The sequence below is a fragment of the Melopsittacus undulatus genome, chromosome 6, assembly GCF_012275295.1.
Source record: "Melopsittacus undulatus isolate bMelUnd1 chromosome 6, bMelUnd1.mat.Z, whole genome shotgun sequence".
Classification (NCBI taxonomy): Eukaryota; Metazoa; Chordata; class Aves; order Psittaciformes; family Psittaculidae; genus Melopsittacus; species Melopsittacus undulatus.
In genome coordinates, this window is record NC_047532.1 from 50,232,888 (window position 1) to 50,256,456 (window position 23,569).

Consider the following 23,569-nt stretch of genomic DNA (forward strand, 5'->3'; position numbering starts at 1 on the left):
GTCAGCCCTGTGGTCACGTTAAGGACTGTGTGTTTGACTAACAACCACTGGAAATTTATTTATATATATTATTTATTATGCCGGTATGCACATTTGCATTGAGAATGGATCTCATCATGTCTATGTCTGTGGCATGTCAGGGCTACACTGCAGTTCCCTCCACATGGAGATGATAAAGCAGTTGTGGAGAAAACCTCCTTCACCCTCCCTCCCTCCCAAAACCAGAGTTGGAGTCTGATACAAATAAGGCAGTGTAGTGACTGTGTACTGACTGCACTCTTTGGGTATGAGACCTCTCAGTAGTTTCACTGGCTGCATCCTGGGTAAAGACTTTAAGTAAAGTTTGGACTCTGGTGATGTAAGAAACCACCTCTTTCCTGATGTCAAGCTGTTACAAGTGAAGTTGCAGAGGCAGTGGAGACAGATCTTCATTCCTTCATTGGAGAGGAGGTGCATGTCCTGGTCCTGTTCACCCCTGAATTCACTTTCCCTGTGAGATGGAAGTGTTCCATCATGTTATCCTATAGGATATAATACAAAACAGGTGTTTAGAGAAGGAACTCTGGGGAGTGTAAAGGTAAAAACACCTAAAAGACCAGGATTTCATTGGAGAAAAAGTTGGAAAATATTTTTTTTATCTCTGATGGTATTTTTGTTTTGATGTTATTACTTTATGATTGATAGCTGCAATCTGGATATGTTACAGATCATTTATATGCGTTCCTGACTTTGCTCACATTTCTCATGGTATCTTTTTAAGACACTTAAGATAAAAAACTTTGCCATTAAAACACCAGATTTCCCTATCTTAAAAGGAAAATTATGGTGTTTAATTAGCTAGCATTTGTGAAATGCTTGGGGATCTTGGGGATCAGGCATTGCCATAGTATAAAATGTTATAATTAAAACCACTATTCAGTTCTGAGTTTGTTTTTACCCTAGCTGTAATTAGACAGGGAGGTTTCCCATTCAGTACACACACTGACATCTGTTTCTGGGTATGCAGCTTCTGGGATTTGGCATATTTTCATCTGCTAAATGATGAGACAGAATAGCAATCCAGTTTACAGCTCATGAATTTTCCAGTTTATCTCTCCAGACTCCTTGAGCTGACTTTATATTACATATGACTGTACATTATGAAACGCTTCTCAAAGACATTTGATAAAAGATATACTACACTGAGTGGACCCCAAATTCTTCTCTAAGTTAAGGTCTTTAAGATGCACAACAATAAACAGTATTTCCTCATCATGGCCTACTCACACAACTCAAAGATGTGCTGTGAGCAAACTACAACATCCACCTTTCTGCGAGCAAGTGTAATGTTCTCAAGCAGTGCTTAATAACCAAATATATTGATAATAGAGTCTGATCCACTTTTGACCTCTAGAAGTGCTCTTGATTTAGTATTAATTTTTCAGCTATCTATAGACTTGTGAAATGCTGTTTTAGTAATGCTTTGGATGAACATGGTCTCCTCAAGGCAGTTAAACAATTGCTCTGTTACATTTTGGCACAACCAGCATGTGGCCAGGGAGCACGAATTTATATTGAAGTTGCCTTCAATCAGCTTTCTTGAAGGAAGAGGCTGTTTAGCAGAATACTGAACTTGATGTTACACATCAGCTGCAATATTTCAAATCTGATCAAGTTTAGCGTTGGTTTAAAACGTTTTACAATTCAACTCAAAAATTTTTAACCTTCCCTGACCAGCTGAGTGGCAAAGTACTAAATTTACCTACTGCACAATCCTTACAAGCAAAACTTAACCGTGTTAGAGCAATTTCACAGCAAGTGACAGATGTGTACAAGCTGAATGAAAAGTATTTAAGTCTAAAATGCATAACTTCCAGACACTGTGACAGCACAATCCATATTCATTGCATCTCATCAACTCCATACTAAACATGAGGCACAATAACATATGGCAAGCTGGCCATTCCCAGTCAGCTGAATTATCATTATAAAACCAGCAAACCAGAAGAAAATACCTTAGAAAGTTGTAGAGGGTATGAAGTCTTGCTGAGACAATTATTCAGAGGCAAGGAGATTTGGGTAACTGTTCCATACCATCTTACACCACAGCGCTGAGAATCAGCAAACTGGTGCTCTTTCATGTTTTAGGAAGTTGGTTTGATCATTGGATAATGTTTACAGTAGGGGCATACACTTATTGCTTGCTTGTGTAGGTTTATCATCCTGGAATTGTAGGTTTATGATTTTTGAATTGTATATTAAATAGCATTCTATATAGGCCACCAGGATTCCTAATAAGATGAGCAGGAAGATATGGCCCTGAATACTAAGCCATATGAATCCCATGCCTTGTAGGAGGCATCCTATTTGAAGGATGTTTCAGATGGCTCTTTTGTTTTGAAAAATGTTGGAGAATATTTCTACTGGACTTCAACCCCATGATGCCAACAACATGTATAATCTTTAAAGTAGCCTCCATGGCTACTTCAGAACATTTTAGCACATCTCCAAAGGAATGGAGATTTTGAGATGGGGTAGCAAATGACATGTGGGCAAAAGGAGAGCGCTGTGCATTTTGACGAGGCAAAGAAAAAACCTAGGGACATGCGTATCTAGAGTCACACCCTGCTTGCCTTGCAGGTGGATGTGTTTCCATTGCCTCTGCAACTCCTTCTGGGGCCTCCTGCCACCTTCTGCTCCTCAATTTACGAGAGTGGTGAAAGGCAACCTCGGGGTCGCCTCGTGCGCACGGCAAGAGGGCTGCTGGAAGGTGAAAGAGAGAGCGAGGAGGGGAGGAGGACGGAGGGAGGCGGGAGTTGGGGCCGCAGAAGCCCTCCCGCCCCCGGGGCCCGACCTCCTCGCGGCGGCAGCGGGCGAGAGGCGGCGCCTGCGGGAGGAAGCGGGCAGGGAGCGTGGGGCCGGGCAGAGCCGGGCAGGGTTGGGCTGGGCTGGGCTGGGCGGCAGCGCTCCTCGGCAGTGCCCGTGCAGCAGTCTCGCGCCACCGGCAGCATGGGCGGCTCTACCTCCAGCCTGCTGGACGAGAGCAAGTGCACTTACATCCGAGGTAGGGCTCTGCAAGGGGGAGGCGAGCTGGCCGGCTGCCTCCGGACACCTCTTCTGAAAGCGCTGCGTCTGCAGGCACGCTTTGTGGTGGGAAAGCTCGCAGAAACGCACCCGCGGCTAGGCGGGGTTCCGAGCGGGGCAGGGGCTGCGACCGGGTCCGGCGCGGTGCAGCGGCCAGCCGGGGGCCCCAGGCACCGAACCGGGCTCGGGAGCCGGCGGCGTCAGCGGGGTTTGAGCACATCGCTGAGTTGGTTCGGAGTGGGACAGTGTCCCGTGGGGTTTCGAGCAGACGGTTTGCTACAAGGCAGTGCTTTAAAAGTTCCCCGTGAGGGAGTTAGAGCATGCCAAAGAGTAGGCGCGGTAAAGACTGTGAAGAGTGTGGAGGGATGCGACCTGTAACTGCGTGACAGTCCCAGTTCCCCAGCCCGGGCAGTTGAAACCTTTAAAGCACCTTGGTTTTGCCAAGGTAAATCGGTTCAAGACTATATGGCTCGATGTTTTGCAAAGCCATTGAAGGCAGTGGGAAAACTACTACGTCGATGTTTAGGTAAACGATTCAGACTTGTGTGTGAACAATGTTTTATATTATTAAAATGTTAGGAGAGAGAAAATGGGAAAAAACCAAACCCAAAACCTGCTTTAAATTTATGCATATTAAACTATGAAAGAAAAGCACATAATTCTGTACTTTGGGGTGTGTTTTTTGTTATTTGAGTAGTTAAAATATTAAATACATCTTGCTCCTGTCTACCTACACTCGTCATCAGTAAGGTAAAGTGTTTACAAAGCAAATGTTAAGGCTGGGGATTCACAAGCGAAGCAAAAGTTTGCATGTAGAAAGGAAGCCCTGTTTTGGCATATTATGTATTATGCATCTGGAGCCTGTAAGAGTTCTCTGAACTGGAAGATCAGACTCAGGGCTGATGACTAAGGGCATAGGGTGACTCCTGGGTGGTGCCCACAGCCAAGCTTGTCCTTTTATTCTGTTGCTTTGGGATTTTTTTTTTGTGGCTTAGAGAGAGTGCAAGTGTTAAACTGCTCTTCTGTTAGGCTTTTGAAATCACAGTGGATCTTTCAGTAGATTCCCACCGTGGAATCATCCAAATATTATATGGCTTTCACCCAAAAAAAGCAATCAGCCAAGCATCCAACCCCACATGCAGAGATTTTTGTACTGTGTCCCCTCAGCATTGTCATTTTCACCTGTGCCACTGTGGGTGGTTTCAGGTCCCATCAGAGCCATGAAGGTACAGTCCCCAATTCCCATGTATTTCTTCTTTTCTTTACACTCACCCCTATGCTGCAGCCAAAATTGCACAATTCAGCATTTCAAGTTTTCTGGTCCCTGACTGAGTGAGGGCAGTTAAGAACATCTGAACAGGCTGATGTCCAATTATTGGAGAAAAGGGAAAAAAACAAAAACAAACAAACAAACAAAAGATACAGGGAACTTACCAGCTTCTTCACAGCTGTGCAAGAGGAAATTGTCATTGCCTTGGACATCATCTAGAATTAGAACAGGGAACTCGTGCCAGAGGGTTGGGAAATCCATATCTAGACATGTGTAAAACTTGACTGGATATATGTATCTGAAATTTCCCTGCAGCAAAAAAGGAGAGTGCCTTTCCCTTGCTAAGAGCTGTGCAGCTCTTCAGACACATCTCTAGTTTGCCTATCACATCTTTGCAGATGCAAATGCTAACGCAAAATCATTGTGAAAAAAGGAATTAAAACATAAAGCTTATTCCCTGGCTCAAGTCTGCCATTCTTGCTGTGAGGATGCCCCACTCTAAACTCTTGCTTTGAAAAATAAATAATGAGGCACTTTATACAAAGGCTGCCCATAAATTAATACTTCTGAGAACGGGAAGGAATTGGGAAGAGTGTCTTAAATTGAAATAGAGTGTGGTCCAGCCAGCTCACCAAACCTACTGCTCATGTTGAGGCTGGAGTCTGCAAGATTCAGACCTTGCTTATCTGTCTTGCATATTTTAGTCTGATGTATTTTCAGGGCAAGTGCCATGGTAAGCTCTGCTTGTTCAAAGAGGAAGCATCCTGAATCACTGATTTTGTAGATTGAATAAGCAGCACATTTTTTAGCTGGCTTTGTAAAGATTAGGTGGGTTTTACTGGGGGCCAGGGAGCTTTGTGGTTTTTTTTTTTTCCTCCAAAGATGATGCAGGAGGGTCACCAGTAAAGAGGGAAGGGGAATACATGCTTTTTATCAGTAGAACTGTAGATCCATAGTGCTTGAATGGGATTGCATTGGTCATGGAGATTGTGACACAACAAGCTCAAGAGTGCTTCCTCATACATTGCACATGCTGAGACTGCAGCCAGTGACATTCTCCAAACCTTGAGCATTCTGGGGTGTTCATCCATATTGGCCCAAATACCAGTGGACTCAGGACAGGAAATCCTGAGTATTACTTCAAGTGACAGTTTGGTCTAGATCATCTCTAGTGCTTCCTCCCAACCAGTGTTTCAGTAAACTAATTTATACTTGCAATCTTTATATCCTGATTTCAGCACTCAATTTTTTCATCTCCCTTAGCATAGCTTGCCTCATGCCCCCATCTCTTTGCCTTTGTAGCAGAAGCTTGTTGTGATTGAACACTGGCATCCTGCATCCTTTGAGATAGCTCCTGCCATGCTAACCTCAACTGCAGCAGATAAAATTATTTGGGTGGCATGTCAGCTCTGCAGCATGTCAGGCTGCTCACTGCAAGGTGGGGGAGTTAGCCAGTATTGCATGGGGCAGGGTTAAATATGACTGTTTGAATGTATAGTAGGATTGCTACATGGTTGTTGTCATGACAGTTTAATTTGATTTCTTGTTGATGTAATGATAATTTAATTTGTCTGAAGCTTTATCCCTGTGTTGTAAAGCCTTGTAGTTAGTAGTTAGACAACATTTGAGCTGAAACACAGTGTAACAAATGGAAATGAGGGACTGAGGGCTTAAAGGAGTAGATGGAGTTTTCCAGCAGTAAACTGGTACAGTTTCTTCATCCAACATATGTACAAATCTACAGGCTTTCTAATTTGCAAAAGTCTGCTTACATTGTTTGAGAGATGAGAGTAGAGCAAAACAAGGGCAAAGAGTATGTGATATGTAAAATTATGTAAAAACATATGTAAAACCATATATGTAGGTTTCTATATAGCCAGCGAGAACATGGCCCTCAGAGCATGGGAGACACTTTGCTGCCTGCAGTTCCCCACAGGTGAATAAGTGTGAGTCTCGTCAGACCACTTGGAGAAATGAACCCCAGAGAAAATCATGAAGGCATCCTATGCAGAGTCTTGGTTACTGAATGCAAAGGCTGTGATTTCCACCAAAATCTACTTCAACTTCTGTGCTGTTAAGTAAGAAGTGGTAGTATTGAACCAATTGAACTGCAAATTGTTGAGATCTGTGTATACTTGTATATGGGGCAATATCTTGAGCCATACCTGAAAATCAGCTAATATAACTATTGACCTGGTAATACGCGTTTTCTGTGGCAAATAATGCCTAAGAGGAAAACATAGAACGCCAATGTGTAATTTTTCAAGTGGTCTTCACGATACAAGTGAGGCTGTGTTTGAGTTTGCAAGGGCAGGGATCATCCTCATGAAGTTCGAATAGAAGACAGGCACTTTGTAAACTGCCAAAAGACTTATTTGCGGATGGTGATGTTTTGTGAAACATTTTTTACACTCAGAAAAATCTCTACATTAAGAAATTCTCTCTCACAAAGTTATATTTTGCAAGCCATCACAAAATCTTTTTGTCTTTTTCAAGTAGAAGCCAATGAAAATTGGTCATTATTGTGGGATGAAATTGTGAATAAAATGTCAAGACTCAATATTGCTTACTTGCACCTGAAAGAAATTAATGTCATAGTAAAAAAATGGAAAACCACGTCAGCAGGGACTGCTGTGAGTGTGGAAGACAGCTTGCGCCCACTGTGAGGAGCTGGATGGAGGGTATCTAAAGGAGAGTAGGAAGCCATGTAGTGCCAGCAAGGAGGAATGGGGCAGAAAGCCAGGCCACACACACTGCAGCATTGCTAGTCTTGAAACGGTAGCAGTTCCAAAAGTGCCTTCTCTTCTGTGTAGCATGAACCTGTTTTTCTAACCACAGCTGTGGAAAAAATATTTTTTTCCATTTATTTAAGATCCTTATGATATTTTAAATACCCACATTATAAGCAGTAAAAGGATTTAAAGCCTCCTAAAATGAGAAGAAATTTTAATAGTAATTCCTCTAGGTTTTGGACTGAGCCTTTAAAAAAAAAAGGAAAGACTTGTGGCAGAAATAATCCTTCTTTGTAGGGTTTTTGTGGGACTACATGGGAATTACTCAGGATGTGAGTGAAATAGATGGAGTTTAAAAAATGCCAGTAAATTAAGAGACTGGGAGTTTGTCAAGTGAAAAGAGTTTATTAGAAAAATTCATGCTTTCGGCTTGATGAAGCATGGGCTAAACTTGTGATGGGACGTGTTTGTTGCATGATTTTTCTAATGACATTTAATGAGTGTTACACCCAACAGGGAGCAGTATAGGGCAATAGTGGAGAGTTATGGTCTCAGGGTGCAATCATGGAATTGGGGAAAAAGATGAAAGTGCCTTATAAAACCACTTAGTAGCATGCCCTGAGAGATTGTGCCAGAGGTGTCAAGATTGCTGATAGAAAATTCTTGCTTTAAGTCTCTAATATTAGGCAAGAAACAATCAAGGAAGCAGATCTCACAGTGAGACGAAGGTGGAAATGACCCTGATAGTGTTAATGATTTTCCATTTCTGCAATCTCAGCAGCAGTAGTAGGGGATCAAGTTCTGCTCTGTCAAGTGTGGTCTGTTGGGACCAAGTATTTTTAAACTTAAGAGGTGGGGAGATTTCGAGTACCCAATGCCAGTAATTTCAACAGGTACATCTTCAAAAGGGTTTAGCATAAAAAAATGGAACTTCTCTGAAGGCTGGCTTTTTATTAAAGATGTTCAGCGTACTTGACCATATCCAATCTGACCATTTCTGTAAAACATACAGCTGTCCAGAGGACAAGGCTTTGCAGTCATTTGCTTTTGATTTGTTTGTTTAAATGCAGTTTTCCCCTCTTCCTTCTTTCCCTTCTTTTCTTTCTTCTTCCTCACCCAGGCATATGGGGCAGCCCAACTGTGGGACACAGCAATGGTGCTGTGACCCTGTGGTGCCCAGGGATGCACCCTATGGGTTTCCTCATTGTTCAGGACTTTTCTGAGCAGACCTTCCAGCTGTTATTCTTTTCAGTTGTCAGTGAAAGCTATTTTTTAATGTCTGTAAGAAATTTCTTTTTAGTTATTTGTTTTGCCTATGATTTTCAGTATGGTAATAATTAAGATGGGGTTTTTTTTTGCACAACAATAAAACACTTCAGATGTGCTCCTACAAATGCAGCATACTTCAAAAAAGCAGATACACTCTTCCTATTCTGTCAAGTTTTAGAGACTTGAAGAGGAGCCTGGTTTACACTTAACTTAAAAAACAAGATAAGGAAATTGGTTGCTAGCCTTATAGGAAACTGTATGGAAAAAAATACCATTGGTTGCATGGAGGTAAGCCCCACTGACTTGAAGGGAGATAACCGAAGTGCCTACTACAGCTCTGCAGTGAAATTCTTGCCAGCAGCCAGCCAGCCAGCATGGACATAGCCATGAGCAGGGATGCTGGAGGATTGAAGAATAGCTTGGAATTAGTTGTGGAAAAGTCAGCCTTTTTTGGACAGGCATTCAGAATGGATATTGAATTTTCTTCTTTAAACTGTCGCATAGTCCTTCTGGTTTTAATTTGGTGTACATCTGCAAGTATAAGAGTTTTGTAAAAATCTGGCTGCACTTACTGCCTTTTCTTTTAGCCTTTTACAGGCTATGGCTTGCTGTGTTTTGGAAATCCTCTCATTTTCTGCAGGTGAGTGTGGCTGTAGCATCATACAGAGCAGGAGCATGGAGTCTCTCTGGACTTCATAGTGTCTGCTTCATAGCTCTTAGAAGGTGCTTTCCATTTTCATGTTCTGAGGTTTATGGTGAAAGCCAACAGGATTTTTCTGCCATTACCAAAATCTAGGGAAAAGGCAGAGTAATACTTTCTTTTACAAACATGTACTGAATCCAGAATTCGTGATTGTGAGTTAACACCGAGCAAGTACATCTAGTCCAATCCACATAGGCATAAATACCCACAGAATGAAAAAATTAAGTAAAATGCATGGGAAATTCAGATTACAATATGGATGAAATTCTGTTCATTATATGCACCTTGCTAAGTTTCGAAGCTCTTGAAAACCTTAAGAAATGAGAATTTGAAAAAATACCACTTTGGCTTTACTTGCTTTCTTGGAATTTTTAGTCCTCAGAGAGGTTGTTGCTATTGGAGCCAGTGGCAGATTTTCATCCCATCATCTTAATAAATCGTGCCTGTCTGTTTGGAAAGAAGAGGCTCTTTATTTCTTCCTACATTCTTTTATTTATTTCTTCTTACATTCTTTAATTCAGGAGGCCAAGCACTTTATCTTAGCTCTCAACTGAATGCATGCAAAGGGTGTCCAGAGATGTGATTGATGGAAAAGGTATTTGCCACCCAGTTTGAACAGAATTTACTGTACTTGGTAACTTCCAGATTTCAGCTTTGGGAGATTAAGGAAGGAAATAGCTTCTCTATTCAATTTTCATTGCTCATATAGGCCCATTTATTAGCTTCTTTTAAAAGCATCACCATCAATTCTGGAATTTTGCAGTCATGTTGTCTTGCAACAGGCATGGTCAGGAATTTTCCTATCAAAGCAGGAGGTAAGATTTTGTTCTTCAGTTTGTCAATAAAAGGATTGTCTGTGATCACATCCAATTTACCTTCTGTAAATGGCTAGAGGTTTTCATAAACCCAGAAATGTGTTATCCATTTTGTGACACAGCTTGTTCTTCTGCCAAAGCATCTGGAAAGCTGGGTCAGGCTCCTTGCCCATTCAGCAGGATCATCTCAAGCTTCCTTACACCAAAGACTAGTTTGGTTTGCGCAAAAACTAACCTCAGAGATGATGTGCTATGTAATGCTTGCTGCAGAGCCTGAGTTTGAAAACTGAAAGTTTGAAAACTTTCCCTGTTTCTTTCTGGGAAAGACAGTCTTTTTCAGATGGTAGGGGTGAAGGGAAACCATCAGGTGGTAGGAGAAGGCATGTGATATTTTTCATTCTTTTCTGCTGCCTGTGTAGATGGAACTACTTAGAGAGTTGAACTAGACATGAGTATTAATGGAAAGAGCTTATTCTCAACAGAAAGAGTGAGAAACATGCTCACCTTTGCCCCAAAAATGTGTGAGAGGCACACGGTGTGGAGTCTGCTGCACTGTTGTACTTACTGTTTTCCAAAGTCTTGAAGATTGGAGGTGCAGCTTGGCCACAAATTATAAGGCAGACTTTGCATCTGATAGAAATTTTATTGATACTAAAGGGAGAAAAAGCGAGCTCTGAGATGATTAAAGCAGCTTTATTGTTGATGCCTTTGGGCAGTAGCAGCTGAAAAGCCAGTTTCTAGATTGGGAAGGATGATATTCGTGAGTAATGTGGTCATGGATGCTTTTAAAGTACAGCAGCATTTCTTTCTACAGCTTTTTCCTTTGCATATAATAAACATGCTGTTCTCTTTGCACTTAAAAGACAATTAAAAGTGGTTTCAAGCTTTTGGACATGCATGCAAGCATTTGAGTTCCTTTTACATTTAAAGGACAGTGATGAAATGAAGCCAATTCTTACACAAAAGTAAGATTACAGCTTGTGGAAATCACACAGACTTGTGTGAAGAAAGGGCTCATCCATTTGTTTTTTCTAGAAACTTTATCCTGTTTTTTATTATTATTATTAGAAGTTTGGTGTGGATTTTATGCTAATACTAGGTAGTCGTCTTAGCTACCAGTTATCAGGAAATAGAAAACAAAAGGAAGGCTGACTCCTGGTTTCTTCTGGTTAGATGATTAAAAAGTTAAAAGTGATATAGTTTTCAAAAATATGTAGATATTTTTTATAATATAGGTAATAAATAAGGAATAATTTATTTATTTTCTAAATTATTTTTCTAATCCAAAAATAATGATAGAAATAACACTTTGATGTTGTTTGTCATGATCTTGATTCTAAGCCCATTCTTCTGCCTTGCCCTGGCTAAGGGGTGTGCAGGTGCTACAGAGGCTTTTATTGTGCGTGTTCTGTTTCTCATGCGATCCCTGTTCAGTACCAGACCAATCAAGTGTCTCTCAGGTAGCTTTCTGCTGAATGTGTTGTAGGTCCCATGTGAATAGGAGGAGGCACCCTGTCAGCTGTCAGTGTGACCATGGTGGTTAATAGATATTTGCTGCTGGCAGGTGCATGGTCATGCTCTGGAATCTCAGAGGATGCTATGGCAGCCCTTTAGGTCAACACAGCGTGCACTCCTTCAGGACTGCCTTAAACAATGTCTGGCACCATGATGCTCAATAAGCTGGGATAGCTGCAGCAATGGGTTGCTTCAGTTCAGGATGGAAACAGCAGCAGAGGTTTCTGGCTAAGTACCCACTTTACGTATCTTCCCAGAAGTGAGCCATGTTCAGTCGTTCAGATAAATTCTGCTTTTGCGATTTATGCAAAGTGAGCATGTCAGCTGATGTTCAGGTTGTTTTTTTCTACATGTTATTGTTTAAACAGTGAATTTAATGGAGCCTCCTTGTGGTTTCTGGCCAGCCAGCATGCTGAGAAAAGCCACCCACATCAGTTCCTAGCCCATTTTTTTGACTCTTCACTAACAACACCAGCAGTGGTAATGCCTTTTCAAATGATAGTGGACTTGTAAGGAGATGATTGGTAGTGGACTATGACAATCAGCTCATAGCTCCCCCAGAATGCTATTTTTTCCACGTTCATTCTGTATTGTGCTTCTAAGGTCAGTGTGTTTTGACTGTTGCTCTCATGCATTGCGAAAACTTTAAGAAAAGGTCATCTACACCTGAACAACACATTATGTTTTGTGTGTGGGATATGTAGGTCCTTGCAAAGAGTGTCCATGTTACAGAGAGCGTAAAGCAGTCCTTGTTCCTGGTTGTTTACTGTTTAAGCAGGCAGAGCACATAAAGCTAAAGCAAAGGACCAGAAAAACAAAGGCATGGGACCAGGGAGTTCTCCTGGCTAGGACTAGGAGAAGCAGCCTGCAACAATCTCCAATGCAGGGTCAGGTTTCTGCCACAGTTTTAGTTGGACCATGTTGATGTGTCCCAGCCAAGGCAGTGTCAATGGCTGTTATGTGCTAGGGACCAGCTGGACCTTTAAGCACTCGTGATCAATAATTACTTTCACAGACAACCTCGAAAGAATGTCTACAGCTTCTTTACATTATAAAAACATCTGGTATTTCCCATGAAGGTTTACGTTCCCCAGGTTAAGGTAGTTGCAGGTTTTGTGGAGCTTGCATGCTGGCTCTGTCCATGCTTACCATTTCTAAAGATCCACTGCTCATTGCCTGGGATGGTTCATTCACTGGTGATGCCTTTCTGGATTTATTACTGGTTTTTAGTTCTTTGTGCTTGGGCTCCCAGATAAAAAAAAAATTGCCCTTGTCTGCTGTATCTAGAAACTTGCTTTCAAGAAGCTTTTCCTTCACCTTTTCAGAGATATAAGGGCATTGCTTCATATTTACTTAAGGTGCCACCACCATCCTGCCACTCAGCATCCAGCTCACTCATCCCGGACCTTTTATCTATCACTCTTCTTCAGTCCCTCTCACCTGCTTCCTTAAGAAGCAATTTTTAAAGCTTTATGTGATATTTTCCCTTCCTCTCCATGAAACCACTGTTGCTATTTATGCTGTGATTCTTTGCAGAGCTTTGCCACAATGTTGATAGCAGAAGACTTGATTCTTGAAGCAGAATTGGGGACATTAAATGTCTAGGTGAACATTGTCTGAAGACCAACTTGCTTTGAAAGTGATATGGAGGATTCTTGTGTATTTTCATTTGACATTCCACATAGTGTAGTGGTCACACTATAGGAAAGGCAAGCTTACATTTTCTGCAGGCAAAGGTTTAATGGCAGAGCCTATGCAAAGGGAAAAAAATGACCCCAAACGAATGCAAATATTCTCTAAGGAGTATTCTGTAAAGTAAGAGCATTGTCTGTGATTTAGTCTACCAGACACTTTCCACTGTTTTCAGTTGCAAATGAGAGTTGCCAGTCTTCAGCTGTTCAGCCTGAAGTTTCCCTGCTGAGTGTTGCCTCGTTGCGTTTTTCAGAAAACTGCAGCTAAAATGGATGTCCTTTTCTTTTCTTTTCTTTTCTTTTCTTTTCTTTTCTTTTCTTTTCTTTTCTTTTCTTTTCTTTTCTTTTCTTTTCTTTTCTTTTCTTTTCTTTTCTTTTCTTTTCTTTTCTTTTCTTTTCTTTTCTTTTCTTTTCTTTTCTTTTCTTTTCTCTTTTATTTTCTCTTTTCTTTTCTTTTCTCTTTTATTTTCCCTTCCCTTCCCTTCCCTCTTTTCTCTCTTCTTTTCTTACCTTTTCTCTCCTCTCCTCTCCTTTCCCCTCCTCCTCCCCTCCCTTCCCCTCCCTTTTCCTCTCCTCTCCTTTCTTTTTCCTTTTTTTTTTTAATTAAGCTACAGAAAATGTGTTTTTCTTCCCTTGGATGTTCTGTTGAGCAGCTCAGGCATATCCTGCAGGAGGAGGAAAGGGGTTGGGGCTATAAAGCTGGAATAAAGGAAACCAGAGGTGAATGGAAAAGGTTTCTAATTACTGCCAGTGTTTACCTGCTGAACTAAACCCCATTGTTTCCACAGTTGACTGCTGTCCAGTATAGCAAGTAGCTGGGAACCCCACAGCTACCAGCAGCTGTTCACTGCTGTAGACAAAGGTGATGCCACAAACCAAACACAACTTTCTACCACATAAGCTTACAGTGTTAACTGAAAAGGTTCGTGGATCTAAAGCCCTGAACTCACCAGCGATGCTTGAAGGAGACCAGGGTGCAAAGGCAACATTTTGCTTGCCATTGGCTTAATTCAGTAGGAAGCCCGAGATCTGCTGTTTGGGTTTGGGTTTTTTTTTTTTCCCTTCTGAGATTTCCTGTATACCTGTCAAGCTACATAATGCCATGCAGGCATCAACCAGCAGATGAGCTTCCCACTGAGATACTGTGATAAATGCTGGTATTTTCCCACTGAGATACTGTGATAAGTGCTGGTATTTTATTTCATGGATGAGGAGTTATGGTTATTTATCTGGGGCTTGGCACATCTAGTGCTTAATTGTTCAGCGACCTGGCCATTTTAATGCTCCCCCAGATTTGCAGCCAGGCTCTGACTGTGCTTAGTTGTGGTTGCTGGCATTCAGCAGTTCTGGAAATTAGAAAAAGGTGGCAGCAGGAGCCATCTGGGAGCTTCTCCCATAAATGACATGTTTTGTCCAGCTTTACATTTTGTAGCAGACACAGAAGACGGGATCTGGTTCTTTGGGGTTGCATTTACCTGCTATTTCTAGCTCACCATGCCACATTCAGAGCTCTGCAATGAATGGGGCAGGTTACCATATGAAATTGATCAGAAAATTGGAATTCTATATGTGACTGTAAAGCTTACAGTCTAAGCCACTGCTGCTTGTGCTCTATCAGTCTCTTTGTGCTAAGCTTAGGAAGTAGCAGCTGACACGAGTATTTTGAGGTTAGTGACGGTTTGTGAGTGTGGCTGGAGGGAGATATCCAGATGTCAGGGTTGCATTTGGTGTGCCTACAGGAGGGAGCCTAAAAATCATCCAGATTGTCAGTTGATCTAAGCTGGTGGTTTCTGTGGTGATTTGGAGGAGGAAAGATCATACATTTGTTCATAGAATGGTTTGGGTTGGAAGGGACCCTTAAAAATCATCTAGTTCCAGTCCCCCTGCCATGAGCAGGTACAGCTTCCACTAGACCAGATTACTCAAAGCCCTGTCCAACCTGGCTGTGAGCACTTTCAATGATGGGGCATCCACAGCTTCTCTGGGCAACCTGTGCCAGTGTCCCACCATCCTTTAAAAGTGTTTCAACTGCACATGTGAAAGAACTAAAGATGCAGAGAAGACAGGAGCTCTTGATTTTTGTGTGCTTTCAAAATGTAATCATGGTCATTTACTTATTTATTACTGTTTCTGCCAGACCTGGTATTTTGCAATTAGCTTTCCAGCTATGGCCAGGAAACAGAGAATCAGCTGGAGTATCTCTTACCCCTCTTGTGACCCTCACTTAAGACCCTTATTTGCAGAAGGCAAAATGATTATGTAATGAAATTGTTCTAAGACCACAGGGCTTTTATGCTGCCATTTTTTTAATGAGGAAGGAAGGTTTTAGACAGAGACTGTGCCATTTCCTACAAAGGGATATTGAAAAAAATATTCCAAAACCAAACATTACATAAAAACCCCAAAAGGAAAATGGTGAAGGCATGTCCACCTCCTGTGCAGAGTGCAATTAGGAAATCAGTTGTGTATAGCGGGAAAATGAAGCTGTAAACTCTTGGAAAAACTATATGTAAAAGTGACACAGCTGCTGGATTGTTCATGAGGAATCATGTTTTATATAAACCAAACCAGACTCTAGCATTTCAGGTATCAGACCTCGGAGATATTGCTCAGTGTTACAATATACCAAAATGCATGCACACACCTGGTGTTGCTTCCTATACCTTGCATGGGAGGCTTGATAGACTGCATCCAATGTCTGTTTCAGCACCTTTTGGTTTAAAAAAAGAGAAAAAATCAGAAATCCTGTGAAACGAATCTGTACATGCTGCACAGGAGGATTTAGTCCAGGGAAATCAAACAGATTAATCCAAGTGTACAGTCTGTGAAGAAAGGACATGTATCTGTTTGAATATGAAGCATAGTAAATCATCTGTTTACCTCAAAAACCTGAAATTTTCTATCCAAAGCAGGATGGCAAACTATGTTAGCCTCCTTGTCCATTTATTCACCTTACGGTGCAAATCAAACATTACTATTTGAAGGGAGGTCTCAAGCAGACCGGTGAATGGCCACAGGACGGGCATCACTCCCAGTTTCCTTGAGCTTTATTTGCATCCAGCCTACATGTGAAAGGTGTTTGCGGCCCACACAAAACTCTTGATTCAGCCATCACAATGTATTTAATAGAAAAAATTGATCTCTAGGAAGTTCAAAAATCTTTCTGAACTGCAGAAGCAAATCATGTACTGAGCAGAAAACTATGTTAATAGCTGCTTCCATCAGCCTCTTAATTAAGAACAGACTGAAGGAATGGGGAAAGATGTTGGTGTCCATGTGGACTGATGCAGGATTTCAGTGCCCCTCTCTCTGAATGCCAAAATCAAGGCATCTTGAAAACATGAGTTCTGACTTAAACTTACTTATAGATGAGTGATACTTTACCAGTCTGCTACATTGGTCACACTGTATTTTTAGGGTGATCCAGTATTAGGATTTGGCTCCCATTTCTCTCATTCCTTCAGAGATAAGTATTTTAATTATATGGTGGATGCTTTTCTTATGGAATAGCTGCAGCATGCATGCTTGGTTTCATGGTACATAATTGCTGTGCTGATGCAGTGCGCATGGGTATTTCATTAGCACAGCAGTTTCTTTGCCATTCCAATTGTCCTCATCACGGGATTTCCTCAGAAGCTGTACAAGAAAGGTCCTCATGTTGTTGTATGTATTTCACCAGTCTCTACCACAGCAATTCCTTCCGCCTGTTCTTGAGTTTCATCTGCTTTTCACCTGAGAGCAGGAGGGCCCAGCAGCAAGCAATGTCCTACCAAACCCAAGGGAAACAGTGGGAAGGAAGAGTGCTAAGAATAATATTAAGGCCATATTTGCTGTGAAACACACCCGATATCTGCAGCAAAATAACTTTTTGCAGATTTTGGAGATTGGCTTGGTGTGTTAGCGATAATGCCCTGGGAGCTGTGGCCAAGTAGCGGTGACAAATCATAAACTGAAGCAGCCCAGTGAGAAGCAGCATTGGGATTTGTTGGAGGAAGAAGCTGACTTCAAAGTGAATGAAGAAGGAAAGCCCTCATCTGAATTTATCACCAACTTCCCTTATGCATGGAAAAAACATGAATCTGCTCAGCACGTCTTGTACCAGAATGGGGATGTCTAAAGCTGATACCACACCGAGATACAAGGGAGTTACCAATGTAAACAAACATATAAAACCAAAGTGTTGATAAGAGTGTAAAATACTACATGGTAATTCTGAGCAAGAGCTTGTGGTTTGGTAGCTATTAATCTTGCTACATCATTTTTCTCTAGTGTGCCTTAAATATTTAGGCAGCAGGAAGTGTGGTCAACTGAAAAGTTGCTGCGCTGTTTGCATAAAAGTTGACATTGGCAGGTGTTGCTTTCATGAATATAAAATGAAAGCAGACTTGCCTTGAAGCGTGCTTTTACAGCAAGGTGTCGCAGGGTGCTGGGGCTGAACAGTGGAGGTGAACACTGACTGGGTTTTCGCTGTTACTGTCTGCAAAAGTGCAATTTCAAAAAAATAAAATCCAGCTTCTCTGATAGCGGAGGTGTCTGGAGTTCTGCTGTTGGAAGGGACATGTGATTTTCTGAGAGACTGAACAAAAAGTAAATTTAAAAGTGAATTTTAGGATGCTATATGGAATGTCAGGTTGAGTTTCTGTCACCATTATGTATAGTAGCATAGTCTGAATTGGTGCCAGAGATGTGAGTGTGTGCAGCCTTGGGATTATGTGAAAGCTGTATTTCATATGGGACCCATCTCTCTATTCATTTTTAATTTCTTTTGGATGATGGGAATGAAGACATCTGTAAAAAGTAATAAGTCTCCTTTCCTTCCAGAGTAAGACTATGAGTTTTCCAGCTGTTGGCTAAGACAGGTTTTCCTGTTGAAATAGCTTTTGTCTGATGTAAGTCTGAAGCAATATGGTTATGGTAACAACAAATACTTCTTTGTCAATTCTGTTGTAAATGCAGGTATTTCTATTCATTGTTGCATCTTGTAGCAGCTGTTGGATTTTTAAAACCTTATGGATTCTTCCAAGTTAAGTGCACATTATTGATAAAATGCACTAATGCTTATCTTCTGTATTTTCTTTATATTATGTATTTATATTATGTTGTGTGGCTAATTCTCTTTTGTCTTCATAGTGGATACTCACAATTATAAAGCATGCTTTTGCTTTTCTTCAAGAGTCCTGTCATCTTGAATAATGCCAAACCAAGCTCATAACATTGATTCATATTGTTCTTGGCAGCAACTACAATAATATGGAATACGCCATATATTTGTCAACTGATGCCATTCTATATTCATAAAACAATCCTTGAGATCTTTTTCTAGACATGTAGAATTTTAAGATTAGCTTAATAGGCATCTCTCTGATGTGTAATTATTTCAGACTGAATAACATGTTAACCAGAAGATACATAATTTGTATACAGTAGACAAGGAAAGAAGAGTGTATGTTTAAAAAATGAATTTTCCAGAGCAGTTTGTCAAAAAAGGTAGTTCTACTTACTATCTTTTAATAAGACTTTTCTTTTTATTTAAATAACTTAAAAAAAAGTGTGCTGGGTAGTGAAGCAGTTCTACTTTTGTATCTTATAAGTTTCATTGCCGTAATAGTTTTCTTTCAGTTTCAAGATACACTATTTTACAAATTAGAGGAATGTTAGGAAATTAATTTAAAAAACATGTTAGCATATCTGCTCAATCTTGAAGCCAGGGCTGCATTATCTCCTCCAACTTTCTTTGCTTTGCTCTGTACCACTCATTCTTGAATGAGACAAGATCTGATGCATTCATTTTTTTCTTGCAGAAGGTTCTTCTGAAGCACACCACGCAGATATTTTTAATACATCCCAAACAAAACCTGTAATTTTGAAAACTTCAGTTGGCATTTAGACTTTGAGCTTGGCTTCAGAGGTGCTGAGCGCCCGCCCACCTGGTGCTGGTGGTTAATACCCAGCAGTTCCGGAAACTGCCTCACACCAGTGGTAGCAAAAGTAATTTTCAAAAATGCCTTTGAATCTTCAACCATCCTATTAGTGACAGAGGTACTTCTGAAAGTGAAATAATTGCTACAGAAAGACCTGACCTCATTACTGATTCAAATGAGGTTGTAAGAAGACTATCCTCTCTTACACTATGGTTTTTGTGGCTGTTAGCTGAGGCACATGTCCCTCAGAGGGACATATCTGCAAGCAAAATTGGAAACGAATATGTTAAATGAGGCCTGTGTTTTGATGTCCTGACCTCTGAATTTGTGAGACATGTAAAGAAAAAGTCATGACTCCATTTAAACCAAAATTTTAGAAGTCAGAAGGTTCAACCTGACTGGTTTATTTTGAAAGGTTTGGTGCATCTTTGCTAGTGAAGCTCAGTGTAAAGCGGAGAGCTTAAGATGCACTGTCACAACAGTCTCTCCTAGTGACTGTGGTTTTGCATTGGAAATTATAAAGAATCCATGAATCATATAGGTGTTTTTTGTGAATACAGTTTTCCAAACTTCCTGGCCTGTTCTTACTCTATCATCCTTTTCACTGATTTGCTTTTTAGCTAACAAAGAGCCTGCCTGTTTGTATGAAGCTGCTGGTTTTGTGCAAAACCTGTGGTGAAACTGTTGGTGAAATGATTGCTCAGTGATGCTTGAAAGAGTAAGTATCAAAGTGTCCCAGGGTACAAAGAAGTTTTGCTGCTGCATGAGCAGAATGCAGCCTAACTAGCACGTCATTAGCAGAGATGGTTGCACTGTATAGTAGAGGTCTTCAGGAGTAATAGTAAGGGATAGAAAAGTCTCTGAAAGGTTGTTCTGGCTTCAAGAACTTGTGGGGATGTTTTCAAGCCATGTTGGATGCTGTTAGATGGGAAAATATTTTGTAGAAATTTAGTGCTCATCCTGAACTTCCATCAAGCTGGTAAATCCTGTCAGCCTAACTGAAGACAGAGAATGAATTTATGTGGCATTCCTTGCATTTGTTTCTCAGACAGCCACATTGAAGAATGCAAACGTGGCTTGAAATTTAGTTGTAGTCAATAAATGCAGGCAGCCTATAGAGGAATTCAGCTTTGGATTATATTTGAAATGATAGTTACTCTGTTGGATTAGAGGTAGTTCGTGGATATTGGGTGCTTACATGGGCTCATGGCAAAATTTTGCAGATCAGCCTTGCAGGGGCTGGAGCAAAAACTCAACCACATCATAGGCTCTCCTTTATCTTCTGCAGTCATTTAACTGACAAGTCTGGGGAAAGACACAAAGAAAACTATGTTGTATAATTTTGAAACTTCAAAGCAACACCACTTAATCACAGCTATTTCTTACTATCCAAAATCTTCTCTCCCTTATAAAGACCTGCACTAATGTAAACATTTTGTGACTCCTTTTGCCACAGAGGAGTGCCTTTAGCATCCTTCTTCCCAGTTGTGAGTCTGTAAATCAGACTCCTGCCTGCCCACCTCCCCTGTGAAATGAACTGACAGTATGCTTAAAGTGCAGTTGTTAATATATGTTTAAAATAGCATTACTAATGATTATCTCTGCAGTCAGAAAATTAAAATGTAGTCTGATACACATGAATTTGCCACATAAATCTCTTATGACAGGAAAACCATTTTCTTTTTTTCTTACCAGCTCTTGCATGTTGCATTCTTAGGGGCGTTTTTTCCTTAGTCCCCTAAATAAAACATTTTACAAAACACAGAAAGGTGAAGAATTATGTTTTTATTATGGACAAACAAAACAGAGGACAATATTCTTCTCCAAAAGAGAGGAAGTATCAGCATCCACACTGATGAGAGCTCACATGAGATTGATGTGGGAACTTCATGGAGACCCAATATGGAAGAACTGAGACGTACAAAATGAACTCTATAATTGATTGTACAAAGGCAAGAGCAATGAAGGTAAACTGTTAAATGCACTAACTGAAGTATTGCCACCATAGATACAAAACCAAACTGTGAGCATGTTGTGGTTATATGTTGCCACAAGTTGCAACCTACCAGCAAGTGCTTTTAGAGTGTCTATGCATCAGAGGTCCTGCTGTAGGCCTCAAAAGGCACGGGGTTTCTGTGAACCACCAAGAGAGCTCTCACGGAACCATTTCCAAATAAATTCTCAGGCACTTCCTCTCCTTAATAATAACCTGTCTGGCTGTTTTTCCAAGCCCAGAAGCTCACATGATCCCACTGTACAAACACAGCACTGGAAGAAGATAGTTTTGATTTGTTTTATTCCTTTCAAGTCATGTCGGGTTGTCACAAACCCTTCTGAACATGAAAGATAAATGGAGAGGAAATGAGGCAACTTATCTTTTTCTTTTTTTCAAAAAGGAAGGAGTATTGAAACATTGGGACGGAAGAGCTTGAGCAGCCAAGGAGACTCAAACACACATTTAGTGAGAGAGACAATAGCTGAATGGAGCTTCTTCCCAGGAAGTCTTCTTAGAAATGGAAAAAACAAACACCAGTGCTAACCCTATTGTCTTCTTGGTGATGCTTTCATGAGCATTTGGGGAGCTGAAACTTGTCCAGGCAGAAGAAGAATAATGTACAACATTTGGCGGACTGTCAAGTAGCTAGACTGTAACCCCTGTGAGCTTTATTCCATCGCATATAAACGGGCTTTATTGAAGTCAGCTCCATGAAGGAAACAAGACGACTTTGAGACTCCACCTGCAGAGTTCCCTGCCACCACCTTCCCATCACAGCAAGTGACACCATAACTACGCCTGTCTGGGAGTCACAAACACTCAGTGGGGCTCTGGCATTTCTCTGAATTAGGCTAAAATAGAAGTCTGAAAAAGAAAATACTTTTCAAAAAATTTAAAAGGTAAAAAGAGGTAAAAAGGACAAAAGGTAATTAGACCTGAAACCCCAGCATTTGCACAGGAGTGACTATAAGATAAATATTTTGCTTTGTATGTGATCTCTGTTATATTTACATCAAATTCTTTCTGAAAATAGTTCTTTTACCTTTTTTCCTTAAACTACCCTGAGCTATGACCTTGTGACTTGGGATTATTTCTTCTACCTCTGGTGATCTGGATTGCTGACACTGGCTTGTTGTAGGAGGAGGCAAACCTGGTAAATGTGAAGGCAATCCTTTGATAGTGCTGTAGTTGCACAAAGTTAAGGGTTGTTAAGATTTTTACTTGACCTCTTTGTAAGATAAAATTTCCAGAATTAATTATGGTTTTGCTAGCAGAAGGTATACTTTATTAGTCAGGTCCTAACTTTAATCCAGAAGAATTTAAAGCATGACAAGTAAGACATGATTACTTAAGTTTAATGGGTTCTTTTAGCCTTGAAAAATTAAAAGTCAAAAAACGTTTGGATCACTTTGTTTCTTTCTTTCACAGTGCTTTGGGAATACTGGAATCTTGATTCTGGCCTTGCTCCACTTTGAATGGGAGAAAAGAGGGAAAAAAAGGCAAATGACAGGTCTCCCATGTTGAGAAACTCCAGGCAGCCAGAGGGCCATCTCCCACCTTCTCTTTGCTTGTTCCCCTTTATTTTCTTTTCATGGTCTTTTGCATCATTTCTCTGCTTCTGCACCTGGATTGCCCCTGGACAAACAGGGGCTTTTTGTGTAGTCACATTGGTTTCAGAAGGGAGGGGAAGACCTTCGCTCCATTCTAGTCCTATTTCCTTTGCACCCATTTCACAACTGGAAGAGAGAAAAAGGCTGCTCCTAACCCAAACTAGGACTTTTAGGCAGTAGCAGCAGCTATAGTAGAACCTGAGTAAGTGTGAGTGAGAAAACCTCATGTACTCATTAATTCCAGCATCGTTTTGAAGGGTGAGACATTTTCTTAGCTTTAAAGAACCTCAGGTCTGTGCAGCTAATGCTCTGGTGCCACTTCTTGGTGTTTCTCAACTAACTCAGATTATAAAACTTCATTTGTTGTATCACAGAGCTGTAGTTTCCCTTCCTTATCTGTAATATTCACAGAAAAATGAATGTTTTACACAGGGTTTGGTGAGCAGATTCATGTTTTATACACTTGTTTTCTAAACTCTTAACCTTAGTTGGTGTTTTTTTGTAACGGTGGGAAGAAACCTCCTTCCCTGCAGGATGAGGTGCCAGCGCTTCCTCCTGTCTCTTCTGTAGAATTAAAAATTCAGTCAACAGTGTGGTTTTGCTGGCTGGGAGATATTATCATCCACAGAGAAGTACAGAAGGGTTTGTTTATAAAAGGGGAGACTTTTAGTTGCATGAATATACACCCTTTAATGCTTGGAAGTATTTCTTGCAAAGTGTGAACACAATAATTTTCCCATTTTTCTTGTCCAAGCTTAATGTAAAGTGGGAGGTGGGGTAAAAATAATTCCTTGGGCTGTGAACTGCACATAGGCTAGCTGAAATGCTGTCTCTTGGAAATCGTGACATTTACTATTTTTCAGTGTATATGGGAGCTAAAAGAGAATCACACACCTCACGATTTGGGAAGGAAAACTGTAAAGAAAAAGGGACCTGATGGTGCCCTTATTCTCAATTTGTTATGCACATGTGTTTGTGTGTTTG

At 40.8% G+C, this 23,569-nt stretch overlaps 1 protein-coding gene across 1 annotated transcript in view; it reads left to right on the forward strand.

Annotated features, from left to right (window-relative positions):
- Positions 1-2,927: 2,927 nt before the first annotated feature.
- NIBAN1 (niban apoptosis regulator 1) overlaps positions 2,928-23,569 on the forward strand; it is a 70,787-nt gene continuing 50,145 nt past the window's right edge. Inside the window, exon 1 of the mRNA XM_031046736.2 lies at positions 2,928-3,043. Within this exon, the coding sequence (XP_030902596.2) occupies positions 2,989-3,043 (55 nt within the window). The 5' untranslated portion in view covers positions 2,928-2,988. The remainder of the gene's footprint in view (positions 3,044-23,569) is intronic.